The sequence below is a fragment of the Solanum pennellii genome, chromosome 9 (genome assembly GCF_001406875.1).
Source record: "Solanum pennellii chromosome 9, SPENNV200".
Taxonomy (NCBI): Eukaryota; Viridiplantae; Streptophyta; class Magnoliopsida; order Solanales; family Solanaceae; genus Solanum; species Solanum pennellii.
The window spans coordinates 79090239-79106099 of NC_028645.1; the positions used below are offsets into that span (position 1 = coordinate 79090239).

The window sequence follows — 15861 nt, forward strand, 5'->3', positions numbered from 1 at the left end:
TTGAGCTTCCATTTGTAATGAACAAAGTATCACTGATGTTTTCAAAGACCAGTCTTACATTATTATTGTTTACAGTTATAGAATTCCAGTAGCCAAAATCAGCAGTTCTATATGCAGACAAGACCACATTCCCATCCATCTGCATCTCTAGTCTATACTTCCCCGTCAAGTAATCTACTGTCCCATTGGCACTGGAAAACAGCACCTGCCCCATATCGAGTTTCCAAGGTATACTTTTTCTTGTTAATGAACCTTCTTATAAGAGGCAACACTATACTTGTCATTCATCCATGCTTATAATTACTAATATTGGACTAAGTATGTACATATTTGTATGTTTTCCTCCCTTTGTGCATTTTCGTTAAAGCTTATGGACTTTAAAGCTTCTTTGTGCTTTTTGCTTTTGATAACATTGAACTGAAAAGTACAAGAAACACTCAAACACAAGGGTAAATAAAGGTACAACAAACATGACCAGGGAGAAACTGAAGAACAGATTATAAACTAGCAAAAGTAACAATTCAAATTCAGCACTTCATACAAAAAAAGAAAAAACTTAACAATCAAACTCTGAGACTTCAATAATTTTACAATAGAATAAGCACTAAATATTAACATTTTGACAATTTTCATTATTCACTTCCAGTTTGCAATGCCAAGGAGGCCTTTTCCCTTCCAGTTCTTCGTCTTGTTCCGATACTACTCCCTATTGATGATTTAAACAAATCATTTACTGATACAACAGTGGAGGAACTCCAACCTCAGTTATGCCTTCAAGCATTTGCATCACCATTTTCATTGAAGGTCTAACAGTTGGATCAGGATGGACACACCACAATCCCACCTTTACGAATCGTTCAAGTCTTTTAATATCATTCAATATTTCAGGATCACTCCTTGCAAGTTTGTCAATTCTACCACTTCTCACACAGCCTGAAACCCAATTTACAAGCAATAAATCATCACCTTCATCGTCTTCACTCTCTTCCTCTACCCTGCTAAGCTCAATATGCCTTCTACCACATGTGATCTCTAGTAACATTACACCAAAACTAAAAATGTCAACCTTGGGTGTTATTGGAGCATTCTTTAGCCATTCTGGTGCTAAATATCCCACTGTCCCTCTTGCGCAAGTATCTGTTCTAGTTTGATCCTTCTTCAAGAGTTTTGATAGCCCAAAATCTGAAATTTTGGCATTGTATTTGCTGTCAAGAAGTACATTCTAAGGCTTTATGTCACAGTGGATGATTGGAGAATCACATTCTTCATGTAGATAAAGCAGTCCTCTTGCAATTCCTAGTGCCATTTCAGTTCTGTGACTCCAAGTAGGCAGTATTTCTTCCTTGAACAAAAAATCTGATAATGCTCCATTTTTCATCAACTCGTAAACCAAAATGAAGTGATTATCCTCAATTCAAAATCCTAATAGCTTTACTAAATTCTTGTGATGAGTTCTGCCTATGATTTTTAGCTCTGTCATGAATACTTTCTCACTTGGCTCTGCAACGTCTTTCATCAGCTTCACCGCAATCTCTATTTGAACATCCTTTAACTTGAGATTCCCATAGTAAACTTTTGCAGAAGCTCCTTTTCCAAGTTGCTTGCTGAAGCCATTAGTTATTTCATGCAACTCTTTGTATGTGAACTCGCGGAAATTGATACCTATTATTGATGAATTTGGATTCCACTCTCGTTTTACAAGTTTACGAGGAGCAGGATGATAGTAAAAAGCCAAGGCTCCAAATAGGACAGTAAGTGAACTGGTAGTTATAAGGCCAGCTGTGAGATGGGCTCTTGTGTTGGATTTCTTTTTTGTCGATATGTCATCTTTAGCGGACTTAATAGGCACCTTGATGAAGGAAATGCTACCCGTGGTCATAGAAGTTCTACGGGCGTTGAGTATAGGAGTACGCCTCTTGTGACATTCCCTATTGATTAGAGAAGCAGCCATGGCAGAACAATCTTCCATGATAACTTTCCTGCATTCCTCCTCGTCAACATCACGATAAATTTCATAATCCCCAACCTCATTGTAAGGCATGTCACTATCCTGAATAGCCTCTAATGTGAAATTTCCGGTAGATAGATGATCTGCACAGAAGTTGATTATTGTCTCTGGATGACAACCTTTGGTAGGATTACTTTGATCCAAGAAGACATACCCCGGAAGACAGTCACAATTTACAGTTTCATTATCATTTGAGCTACACAGTCCATAAGCCCCACAAACAGCATTAACCATACATGGCTCTGAAGGGATCTTGAAAACTCTAATCCAATTTCTACCATTAGTCTTATGATAAGCATACTGCTGGAAGTTGCCAAAACTGTCTATAGTTGCACGGTGGTAGTAGTCTTCAACTGGGGTTGGCACGTTCGATGGAAAAGAATAAATTGTGTTATTTTTATCTTTCACAAGGTACAAAGATGCATTCCTCTGGTCGAAAACTAAATTCACTTCACGGTTTCCTTCATCCTCTTCACTACTCAGCCAATATCCTGCATCCCCAAAACGATACGCAGATAGTACCAATTTTCCATCAAATTGCATTCCTAGCATGAATTTCCCTTTCGAGTAGTTCAAATTCCCATCTGAAATAGAGTTAGAATAGAGCTTTCCTGCTGATGATAAAGTTTGTCCTGGCAAAAGTGTATCAGTAGGAGATTTAAAGCTTTCCCAAACATTATTTGAACTTGAATCTCTCAAGACAAGATTTCCATCATCTTGCATGGTTCCCAAAGTTGCAGTCCCATTGCTAATCTGTTGAACTGTGCCATTAGCATAGTTGAGCACAAGCTGGCCACCATCTGTTAGACTAATAGTTGATCCGATTTCAGCTGGACTGTCGCGATTTGCTGACCAGACAAGTGGTGTTTTTTGAACCAAATTCCTACTAGGAATAGGGTATCTGAAACAGGATAAAATCCGAAGGCAAAGTCCCCGGACAAGGATAACAAAGAACCATTTTCTCCAGCAGTGAAAGTAGTACCTATGCTAATATTTGGATTATTTTGACCATTTGACTGATGATGAAGGATTAGGAGGAGGAATGAAAGAAGATTAAGAGATATTCTCATCTTGTATGAAATCAGAAGGCCTTGTTTAACAAATGATTTCTTATACACATTGGCTCACTAAATTTCTTGATCTATCCAGAAATTGTTTGTACTATCAAAGCCATCAACTTTGACAATTAAACTTTGTTTTTTTTTCTAAAACAACTCTCTTTGACTATTAGCTAGTTTTGGACTAGAGAATTGGTCATGATAACGCCCTTTTCGGTCTATCTATTATTAATGGTGAAAAGAATGATTGAAAACAACACGAGTTGAGAATTTGATTTTGATGTCTTAAGTTTATAGATAGAAAGACGGAATTGAAAATTCAACTTATGATATATACATATACCTGGTTCATTTTCCCCTCAATGAATATGTGAGGAAGGAGTTCAGCATCTGATTGATGTTGACATGTTACCAAAATCACATTGACTGGAGCTTTGACAACTTTTTCATGCTTCGTAGTAAGTAAAACTCTAACTAAAGATAGAGGACTTCATGACCAAAGATACAACGGTTCATTAGCAGTTTTAAGAAACACCATGGAGATGCAAAATAATTCGTAGTGCTTCGTGCATAAGAATTTATACTAATGCTTCTCCAATATTGGACTAATCGATGATCCATTTTCTGCTCGAGAATGAAGTGATTGCTTATTACCACGGACTTGAACACAAGTATTAGTGACATTAAAGAAGACTCTTCAGAAGGAAAAGTGTAGCTCACTTGAGAGAAACAACACAAACTTTTGCACCAGAGAATTATGAGAAAAAACACTGAAATTCAACTAGGTCTAATGACTAATAAAACAGAAGGACACTTAATTGTTGAAAAAATTACAAGATAATACAGAAAATGACTCATATAGTTGTATCAACCATAGGAGGAACACCTAGTTCTATAGTTCCTTCCAACATCTGAACTAGCTTTGCTGCAGATGGTCGTAGATTCGGCTCAGGACACAAGCACCATAGGCCAACCATAGTCATCCTCTCAAAATTGTTAAAATGTAACATAATTTCTTCATCAAGAGTAGCAACAGCTCTCAGCTTCTCGTTTCTCACGCAATGAAGAACCCAATCTACTAAGATCAACTCGAGCTCTTCATTTTCTTGGCTGATTGGGTTCAAGTCCATGTGCCTTTGGCAGAAAATAATCTCAAGCAGCAAAACACCAAAGCTGTAGATGTCAACTTTGGTTGTGACGGGCACGTTTTTGAGCCATTCTGGTGCCATATAACCCATGGTTCCTCTAAAATTCGTGTTTGTTCGCGTCTGGTCTTTCATAAGAAGCTTTGCAAGACCAAAATCAGCAATTTTTGCAATGTTGTTCTTGTCAAGAAGGATATTTTGTGGCTTAATGTCGCAATGAATGATCTGGTTCTCGCACTCTTCATGCAAGTATAACAGGCCTCTGGCAATGTCAAGTAGTATGTCACATCTTAGCTTCCATCTTGGTTTTTGTCCATCGCAAAAGATAATATTTGACACAGCCCCATTTTTCATTAATTCATATATTGAATATTAGCATTGCATTGTACAAGTAGTTAGTTTAGTTAGTTATGAAAGTTAGTTAGAGAGTTAGTTAGGAAGTTAGTTATCACATGTTTTCAATGTGTGTAGTTAGTTACATTCTTTAATCATCTAGATGTTTCTATGTAATCTATATATACTCTACTAATGCATAAGATCAAGTTAAGCTTTTGCATTCTACAAAATCATCTTCACTATTTCAGCCTTAGTTCTTGTTGTTTGTGATTGCCATTGTTTCGAAGCTTAAGCTTCTTGATATGGTATCAGAGCTTTGCTCGATCTGAGACATTCTGTGTATGATTACATCTTGTAATCCTCTTCTTCTTCTTCTTCGTTTCTGGTTTTGATTGTGGCCTGATCTGCAATTGCTTCTTGCAATTTTCCTTTTCTTCTTCTTCTTCTCTGTTTTCTGGATTTTGTTTCTGTTCATCCATGGCAGATACTACTGCAAGTTCTGGCCAATCTGGAGGTCCTACTAGTAGTACGATTGATTCCAATCATCCTTACTATATACATCCATCTGATAACCCCGGAGCAATGCTTGTACCAGTTCAATTTACTGGAGTAGGTTTTTGTTCATGGAGGCGTAGTGTTCTGAGAACATTTTCAGTGAAGAACAAGTTGGGCTTTGTTAATGGGGATTGCCCACGTCCTCGATCAAATGATTCATCATACAGACAATGGGAGAGATGCGATAACATTGTTACTTCTTGGATTCTGAATTCACTGTCTAAAGAAATTGCTGATAGTGTTGAGTATGTTCAGGATTCTGCAGAATTATGGAAGGAATTGGAGGATCGATATGAGCAGACAAATGGTGCGAAGTTATACCAGATCCAACGAGAAATTAATGAGTTGTCGCAGGGATCTCTTGACATTACAGGTTACTACACCAAGCTGAAAAAGCTATGGGAGGAAATGAGTACCTTAAATGCCAAAGCTCAGTGCACTTGCAGCTGCATTTGTGGAGCAAAAACACTTACTCACAAAGCAGAACAAGATAGGAGATTAATCCAATTTCTCATGGGATTGAATGAGATGTACACAGTTATTCGTGGAAGTATACTTATGATGAATCCACTGCCAACTATGGCTCAGGCTTTTTCTCTACTAGTTCAAGATGAACACCAAAGGGAAATTAAGCCTTCTGGCCCTTTTAATACAGAATCTACTGCTTTGTATGCTGGAAACATCAGGCATTCTTCATCAGCTGGGAACATCAGACCTTCTTCATCAACTGGAAATATTAGGCCTCCTTCATCCTACAAAACAAATTATGCTCCTAATAACTCATATGGTCATTCTCAGCTTCAATACAAGGACAGATTTTGCACTCACTGCAACATGACTGGTCATCTTGCTGAGAGGTGTTATCAACTTCATGGATATCCAGCTGGTTCAAATACAAATCAGAGAAACAATTCGATCCCAAGGCCTAACAATTTTCGCAAGGGAAACCAAAGGAACAATAGGGAGCCTGGGAATAATGTTGTAGCAAATGCAAGTTGCACACCAGACTTTGCCCCTGGGAAGAGAACAGATGAAGAAATGTATAATGTGAGCCTTACCAAAGATCAATATGGTCATGTTCAAGGCATACTTCAGCAGTTCCACAAGAAAAATGAGAATGAAGGATCTAATACAAATCCAAACCTTGCTAGTGGACCATCAACTGATTTTGCAGGTATCATAGTTTGCACTTCTTCTATTGAATTTGGAAAACTGTCATGTAAATGTTTCAAAAACAAGTCTGACTTATGGATACTGGACTCAGGAGCCTCAAGCCACATGACCTTCAATATATCTCTACTTCATAACATCACCCTTTTACCACATCCCTTGTTAGTTGCCTTACCTAATGGATACAAAGTTAAGGTGACACAGGTTGGTAGTGTAGCACTAGGACCCATGATCAATTTAGACAAAGTTTTGTATGTGCCATCTTTTAAATATAACTTGATTTCTATTCACACTTTGACTGCACACTCAGAATACACTATCAATTTCACCAAAAATTTTTGTTTCATGCAGGCCCCTTCAATGAAGAGGCCTCTGGTGATTGGTAGTGCAGAAGAGGGTCTCTATTTCCTGTGTCCAAGTTGTTTGAAGAGTTCCTACAATGCTTCAAAATGCAATATGTTTTCATGTAATTCTTGTAATACCTATAACAAAATACAGTATACTCACTTTCTAGATAAGCAATGTACTCTCCCTATTCTCAATAAGAAATATTCATGTTCAACATTTGATGCATCAATCATGTCTCCTGTCCAAAATCTTGCATTTCCAACACTCAACCATGTGCTAAAAATCATGTAGATGTTGTGTGGCATAACAGATTGGGACATGTACCTTTTGTCAAAATGAGGAAAATTTCCTCTATTCCTGTAGAGTTTTCAGCCAAACAGCCTTTTATGTGTTCCATTTGTCCTATGGCAAGACAAGAAAGACTCCCTTTTAAACCAAGAACCACCCTAACATCACACATTTTTGAACTACTTCATGTTGATCTGTGGGGGCCTTACAGTACACCAACATATAACCATTTTAAGTACTTCATGACCATTGTAGATGATTTTAGTAGAGCTACTTGGACTCAATTATTAAGTACCAAGAGTAATGCTTTACAAACACTCAAGAACTTTATTACCATGATAGAAAACCAATTTGAAGTCACTGTTAAGAGAATCAGAACAGATAATGGTTTGGAATTTGTCAATACAGAAGCTGCAAATTTTTTTAAAACAAAAGGTATAGTTCACCAGAAAACTTGTCCTTATACACCTCAACAAAATGGTGTGGTAGAAAGAAAACACAAACACCTTCTTGAGACTGCTAGAGCCTTACTATTTCAATCCAAATTACCTGTCAAATACTGGGGAGAATGCATTCTTTGTGCAACATATATAATAAATAGGCTCCCATCCACTGTTTTGAACCAAAAATGTCTATATGAAGTTCTATATTTCAGAAAACCTCTTTATTCACACATGAGAAGTTTTGGATGCCTTTGTTACCATACAGTCCCTATACCTCATAGAGCTAAGTTTGAGCCAAGAACTACTCCTCACATATTCATTGGATATCCTCATGAGACAAAAGGATACAAAGTTCTAAATATGTCCACAGGCAAGATACATGTGTCCAGAGATGTTATTTTTCATGAAAATGTTTTTCCTTTTAGTGATTCTTCTTCAAATACAACTGATTCACCTTTTTCATTTTTGCAATCACCTCACTTCATTGATATTTTAGATGATTTTAATAAGGATGGCACACAAGACAATCTAAATAGCTCAAATGGTCCTAATGCTGCTTGTGACTTGTCACCTAACCTCACTGTACCTTCCCCTTCTATATCTCCTGCACCATTACTTGTTAACCAACCTAGAAGATCCACAAGATGTCACAAACTTCCAAAACATATGAATGACTATGTTCACTCTATACCTCTACTTAAGCCACCTGTTTCTCCAACTTCAAACACCACCCCTTCTCTTCAGGTCCTTTTCTCTAATCACCACCACCTGGCTCATAGTGCTCTAATTCCTGCTAGTCAAGATATTGTTAGAAATGTTTGCATTGACAGGGAACCAACTTCATATGAAGAAGCTGTCATTGATCCTGCATGGCAGGCTGCCATGACACAAGAGTTTGATGCACTACACTTAAATCACACTTGGGATTTAGTTCCACTTCCTCTTGGAAAGAAAGCTATAGGCTGCAGGTGGGTATACAAGGTAAAGCACAAAGCAGATGGTACAATAGAAAGACTCAAGGCAAGACTTGTGGTAAAAGGTTACACACAACAAGCAGACATTGATTATACTGAGACCTTCTCCCCTGTAGTGGGCATTATTGATCACAGCAGTAAAACAAGGTTGGACTATGTATCAATTGGATATAAATAATGCCTTCCTTCATGGTGATTTACATGAGGAAGTGTACATGGAAGTACCACCTGGACTTGCAGTCCAATCTCCTAATTTGGTATGCAAATTAAACAAGTCCCTTTATGGACTCAAGCAGGCCAGCAGACAATGGTATGCTAAGCTCACTGAAGCCTTATGTTCTAGGGGATATGCTCACTCCATGTATGATTATTCTCTTTTCTACAAGAAGACATTAAGCTCAGCAGTCTATGTGGCTGTGTATGTTGATGATATAGTCCTTACAGGAACTGATGTTGATGAGATAGCAGACCTGAAAGTTTATCTACACAACAAGTTCAAAATCAAGGATTTGGGATTGCTTCATTATTTCTTGGGGATGGAGGTGCTTCACACAGCTCAGGGAATCATTATCTCACAGAGAAAATTTGTACTTGATTTGTTAAAGGAGTATGATTGTCTAAATATGACTTCCTTATCTTCCCCTCTTGATCCAAATACAAAACTAAGAGCTAAGGAGGGTTCAGTTCTGAGTGACAGTACTTACTATAGAAAATTAGTTGGAAAACTTAACTTCCTTACAAATACAAGGTTGGATATTGCTTTTAGTGTACAGCACTTAAGCCAGTTCATGCAGGACCCTAGAGAGCCACACTTACAAGCTGCTCTTCACCTTCTGAGATATTTGAAAACTGATCCTACATTGGGTTTATTTTTGTCCAAAGATGCTGATTTTTCTCTAAAAGGCTACTGTGATTCAGATTGGGCTTCCTGTCCAGATTTCAGAAAATCTGTGAGTGGATTCATTGTTTTACTTGGTGGCAGTCCAATTAGCTGGAAATCAAAGAAGCAAGAAACCATCTCCCTATCATCAGCAGAGGCTGAATACAGATCACTCAGGAAAGTAGTTGGTGAACTAGTTTGGCTTAGTCGATTGCTTACTGAATTGGATGTTCCTTATCCAAAGCCTATCTCAGTTTTTTGTGACAGCCAATCTGCCTTACACATAGCCAAGAATCCTGTTTTTCACGAAAGAACCAAGCACATTGAGGTAGATTGTCATTTTGTGAGACATGTTCTACAACAAGGACTTATCTCATTACATCACATTTCCACACAAGATCAGTTGGCTGATATATTGACAAAGGCCTTAACAGGGATCAAACATTCTTCTATTCTTGACAAGTTGGCAGTGTTGTCCTCACCCCCAACTTGAGGGGGGGTATTGAATATTAGCATTGCATTGTACAAGTAGTTAGTTTAGTTAGTTATGAAAGTTAGTTAGAGAGTTAGTTAGGAAGTTAGTTATCACATGTTTTCAATGTGTGTAGTTAGTTACATTCTTTAATCATCTAGATGCTTCTATGTAATCTATATATACTCTACTAATGCATAAGATCAAGTTAAGCTTTTGCATTCTACAAAATCATCTTCACTATTTCAGCCTTAGTTCTTGTTGTTTGTGATTGCCATTGTTTCGAAGCTTAAGCTTCTTGATATCATAAACAACAAGCCTGTTGCTTTTTTCATTGCAGAAGCCTAACAAATGTACCAGGTTTTTGGTGATGTGTTAGGCCTATCACCCTTACTTCTGCCAAAAATTCTTTGTCATCACCTTGTTCAATTCCATTTCCTAATTTCTTCACAGCAACTTCAACTTCTTCATCCTCTAACTTGAGAAATCCGCTATAAACAGCACCAGAAGCTCCTTGGCCTAATTTATTCTTGAAACCGTTGGTAGCTTCGTGCAGCTGCTGGAACGAAAATGCCCTTAAATTCATCTCAATTGCCTTTCTTTTAGGAGGGGTTTTGGCATCTCTATATTTCTTCACAAAGGGGTGATAATATATAGCAATTGCTGCAAAAAGCGGAGCGAGTACTGAACATACTGTCACACCTGCTACCAAAACACCCTTTGATACAGGGTGCTTTTTGCTTTGAGTTTTCGAAGAGTTGCTAATTTTAAGAAACGCAACCATGTTATTTGTATCAGGATTAATACTTCTGGCATTCTGTATTGGCATCCTCTTCTTGAAACATGTTGAATCATTAAACACAGCTGCCTCACAAAGACAATCATTCAACACTTCCTGCCTGCAAAGCTCCTCTGTAGTTTCAAATACCCTTTCTAGTTCAGAATACATCCTATTAGGGAAATCAGTATTAGAGATCCTTTCAACGTAGACATCCGAAAGGGAAGAATTCGGATCACAATAATCTTTCATTTCATTCGGATAACATCCTTTAGATGGATTGTACTGATCCCTTGGAGAATAGCCTGGCAAGCAACTACAATTGACTTCCTTATTATCAGGTGATTGGCAAAAGCCATATACACCACAAATGTTATTCACAATACAAGGCTTCACGATAACTTGCATCGCAATATTCCAACCGCTCCCATTTACTTTTCTGTGGAAGAGCTGTTGGAAATCTCCTTTATCAGTGATCATAGCTCTGTGGTAATAATCTCGAACTGAATCAGCCAAGTTCGCTGTCAATGTCATGTTGGATATGATTGAGCTTCCGTTTGTAATGAACAAAGTATCACTGTTGTTGTCGAAGACGAGTCTTACATTATTATTGTTTGCAGTTATAGAATTCCAGTAGCCAATATCAGCAGTTCTATATGCAGACAAGACGACATTCCCATCGCTCTTCTGCACCTCTAGTCTATACTTCCCCGTCGAGTAATCTACTGTCCCATTGGCACTGGAAAACAGCGCCTGCCCCATATCAAGATGTTGACCAGGCAAAATTGTATCTGTTGGAAAATCAAAGCTTTCCCACAAGACACCTGAGGATGAATTTTTCAGGACGAAATTTCCATCGTCTTGCATAGCAGCATGACTAGTGCCTGTGCCATTGTACAAAACAAACTCTCTACCATTAGTATCTGTCAACACGAGGCGTCCACTCAACGTCAGATTAACCTTTGATCCAGCATGAACTGGATCATCGCGATTGGCTGACCAAACGAGAGGTCTATCGAGGATTTTATCAAACCATATGCCAACAAGGAAGAGTCCAGTAGTGTTAAGATGGTAGAAACCAAAAGCAAAATCTCCAGAGGATGAAAGCCAGTGTGAAGATTCAGTTCCAGCTGTGAGATTGGAACCAAGAGGGACAATATTTGTAGTTTCTTGACAGAAAGAGCTAATAAATGTAACATAAATTGAGACAAACCATAACAGGATTTTCAAAGAAACCATTTTTACACAATGAATTGTTGGAATCTTATGGAAAATACTTTATTCTTTTTGAGATTTTATAACTTAGATATATAAATGGAGAATAAAAATCTTTTAGTCAAAAGGCCATTATTCAAAGACTTGCATATTATATAATGCACAAGGCTATGATTATGAGGTCACTAGAATGTATGGAATTCTTTTCATTTGTTTTGCAATATTATTATGTGTCTACCTCAATTTATGTGACACCATTTGACCAACACGAAATTTAAGAAAATATGAAGATTATTGAAATTTGTGGTCTAAAACAAATCTTAGATATTTATATGACTATAAATCATTTTACTATCGGTAAAAGAAAAATTTGAAAGTTAAATTCTTCTTACTATTGAAAGATAACATTCTTTTGGAACGGATTAAAAAGGAAAGTCCGTCACTTGAACAAACGGATTACATTATCTAGAAATAGTCTATATGGATTGTGGTAAGCCAAGTCATGAAAATGACAGGAAGATTATATGCACCATGTAAATTGGGAGTTAGACCAAAATTAGTACTAGTCTTCTTCTTTATATGCATGCACCTGACTAGTCTTCTTCTTTTATACTTTTTCGACTTTGACACAGAGTTAAGAAAAGTAAAAAAGATTTTTGAATCGTGTGGTCTTAAACATGTCAAGTGAAAAGCTAAAAGCAAAGAATTGCAGAAAAAAAGAAAAGGGAAACATACTTTTTTCTTGTTGTAATGGACTAAAAAGAAAAGTAAGACAAACGAATTAAAACGGAGGGAGAAAATAAGTTGAATATCTTTCTAATGATGATGAAGTTTTCCAACCAAGTCTTTTCCTGGAAACTGCAAGTCTTCTAATACTCCAAGTTTTGTTGAAAAATCTTTTGATCATGACTTTAGTAAATACATGAGTTAAATTTATGAAAGTGATCTTTATCAATGAGAGTATTATAGAAGACTCAGTCAACCTTGACAGCCTGATGAAAAGTCATTGATCAAATGCTCTTTCAACTAACACAATTTTTATATATCTCATGAGTCACAAAGTCAGACAACTTTGTTTTATAACATACAAATCAATCAACTTTGTTTTTTAATCAATAAGTCACTCAACCATTCTTAAATATAGCTTTAAGAAAATTTCGGGACAAGAGTATCTATCGGAAATATAACTTGAATTGGTTAAGTGACTTGTTGGGGAAATAGCAGTAGTTGAGTGACTTTTGTAGCAGTAATTCAAACTTTAACTTGAGAAAACTTGATGCTGCACCAAGAGAACAATTTGGAGAAGAATTTGTTGATGCTAATTTGGTAACTCATCGCACATATACGTGAATATTATTAAATTAGCATAGAAATACATGTGCAACGCACTAGTCCAACAATGGGTTTCTTTCAAAGAAATTTGTTGGACGGAGCTCAAAAGCATCATAGAGTGTTGGCATTATAGGATAATCTTCTTGGCAAGGTACATGATGGAATCCAAGTGTGTACCATAGCACAATATCCTTCTTTTCAATTGATCTATTCCTGCATACATTCAATTTTTATACTATTAGTAGCAAGTAGTTTTCAGGTTAGTAATCCCATATTTTAACGATAGTACGTGCAGTTATCTTTAGATGACCAGATTGTGTAACCACTTATCTTATTCTTCAGTTTACTATTTTTTCGATCTTTTTTATGAACTGCTACGTGTAGCTAGAACAAGAGATGATTTTACCTTCCACTCCAGACTGTGAGACCATCATCACCATGACTTCTATCAGCATAAAATCCAGCAGCCCATCTCTCTGACTTGTTGTAAGGAGTCACCCACAGTTGATACTTAGTATAAGCTGCTCTAATTTGAGGATAATCATCATCTGTTAACAAAGACATTGTTGGTCTACTTGGAATTAGCTTATAACCTACTTCATTTCCAATTTTACTCTTTTTTTCAGTATTAACAAACAACAATTCAGCTGCTTCAATCCCAATTTGTGTCCTGCCTTCAGATTCTGTTTTCATTGTTTCTTTAATAACACTCCAATAACTCTTCCTTGGTGACATTTTCTGATCTTTCACTCTTGTAGTTTTCAGTTTGGCTTTCAAGAATGAATTTTCACTACCATCCACATCAAGATCAATGCGGTACATAAGGAAATGATCATGGTTCACTGCAATTGTGTTTTCTGCCACAAGGGTACCGTAAACATCCTGGTTTATTTGTTCATTGTTCGTGTATTTCACAGCCTTCATCTCCATAATCCCTGTTAGACTTGCCTTGTCCAACGAAAAAAGGAACAATATAAGACAGAAGATTAAAGTGAAAATGATTGACTAGCTAATATATAGTATCTTATAAATTCTTACTCCAACTTTAATGGATCCACTTTGTTTGAACTCCCAATCAAGTATATAGTCATAATTTCCAACTGTTGCTACCATTCTGATCACCAAGTTAACTTCTTTCTGTCCCTTGGTGTTCTACAAAAGCCATATAGTTAATTATGTCAATAGAGTGATCACAACTAAGTAGAGAAATTTTCAGTTTAGAAGGCTTATAAATGTTCCCACGTACTTCGTTTTCTGTATGCCTCCATGCAGCATCACCAGCATATCGTTCAAAAATGCAAATAGCTCGAGGGACTTGTACTACTTGACTTTCTGAATCAGCCATGTAACCATCCATATACACTGCATTGTTTGGACAGTCCAACGACTTGACAAGGGTACTAGCCGCTCTCCCAAAACCATATTCACCAATATCAAAAAATGTCCTGTAGTACCATTCAAACGTAGGATCCATGTAAGGCACGAATATCTCAGAGGCATGACCTCTATAAAGCACATGTCGATATTCATTTCTCACAGCATCAAATATAGAAGCTGTAGATATGATCATCCCTGCTCTAGTATTGAATCCAACGTGAAGTTTCCAATTAGCCCAACTAACTTCATGACCATGGATGTTTATCCTGGAGGATCCAGTTTCATTGCAAGTAACTGATCCCTGGCTCGACGAATTGAAATCAGCATCTTTTGCTTCAGGCAAGGGGGTCCTGAATCTATCCAAATACTCGATGATCTTCATTGATTCAACATCTACTAGTATAGTGATTCCTTCAATAGGCCTTGCCCAAATGTTAGTAGTCCCTCCGCTATAAAAACATGGAAGACTAAGAACTCTAATGGTCTTTGCCTGACCAAACCATCCAACTGATAGTGGTATGCAGCTGACTTCAGATATATTCAAGCCCCTCCGTGAAATCGATTCTTGAAATTTAGGATAACTCAATGGCAGGATGCTAGACTGTATAGCTTCATTGGAAGTAAAAGGAGGAAATCCATGACCTGAGTACAATTTTTGTGATATGATAGAGCTAGTAGCCAAGTCTAGTGTGAGTTCACATGACTCACCATTAGCGCGAACTACTACCCTGGCTTGACGATAAGGAAAAGAGGCATTGTGTAACTTATGATTTGAAAGCCAATGCAGGACATCATTCTTTTCTGGTTCATCAAGATCTACATAATAAAATGTTACATTGGAAAGGTTGGATTTTTGGATAATGACTCTAATTTTGTTGATTTCATCAGGATTAAGAGGGTCTAGAGGATGACCTTGACAATTAATTGAAAAGAACAAGAAGAAAAATGCAAAAGAAATGTGTAATACTTTTATCAGTTCCATCAAAGAAGTGATGCTCTCAATTCATATGATGTTTCCACCTATATATATAGCTATCTTGGTTTTATAGCACTTTATAAACTTGTTTACAGTTCTACATAATTATCATTTAAAAAAAAAAAACAATTTTATATACTTCTCTGTTTCAATTTATTTGGTTTGTTTGACTTGATTCAGAGTTTAAGAAAAAAAAAAAAATTAAATGTTATAATCTTAAATTAAAGATACGCAGAATGTACCAAATATTTTATATATTTTTCTTCTCTTTTCGATTCTGTAGTGGTTATATAAAATTTGTTGGATCACGAGAAATGCATTTAACAAATTATTTTTACACCCTGTTGACAATATTTTATAGAAAAGTCAACAAATATTATACTAATCTTATTTGTACAAGTGGTAGACTAGTGCTTCAACTACTTGTTTGCATTGAGAGAACATCATAATCGGGTGTCAGAGTGTTCATTGTACTTTATATCGAAACATATAGTATTTTGAACATG

General features: G+C 36.8%; 1 protein-coding gene and 1 pseudogene across 1 annotated transcript; both read right to left on the reverse strand.

Annotated features, from left to right (window-relative positions):
* Positions 1-617: 617 nt before the first annotated feature.
* Positions 618-3233, reverse strand: LOC107030439 (annotated as a pseudogene).
* A 533-nt stretch (positions 3234-3766) lies between these two features.
* On the reverse strand, positions 3767-15424 carry LOC107030442 (G-type lectin S-receptor-like serine/threonine-protein kinase LECRK1). Its single transcript, XM_027912001.1, has 7 exons — positions 14249-15424; positions 14041-14154; positions 13409-13950; positions 13060-13215; positions 10157-11731; positions 9989-10047; positions 3767-4576 (listed from the first exon to the last, which is right to left on the reverse strand). Exons 1-7 carry the CDS (start codon positions 15359-15361, stop codon positions 3921-3923), a joined length of 4215 nt encoding a protein of 1404 aa, XP_027767802.1. The 5' UTR covers positions 15362-15424; the 3' UTR covers positions 3767-3920.
* Between the last annotated feature and the right edge of the window lie 437 nt (positions 15425-15861).

What these genes read in the sequence shown, in the direction of transcription:
- LOC107030442 (XM_027912001.1), bottom strand. Translation starts at nt 15,361, where the DNA reads ATGGAACTGATAAAAGTATTACACATTTCTTTTGCATTTTTCTTCTTG. An exon ending in GTGGATCCATTAAAGTTGGA is followed by an intron (nt 13,951 to 14,040) that starts GTAAGAATTTAT and finishes TCGTTGGACAAG; the next exon opens with GCAAGTCTAACAGGGATTAT. An exon ending in GTTTATAGCGGATTTCTCAA is followed by an intron (nt 10,048 to 10,156) that starts GTTAGAGGATGA and finishes GGCCTAACACAT; the next exon opens with CACCAAAAACCTGGTACATT.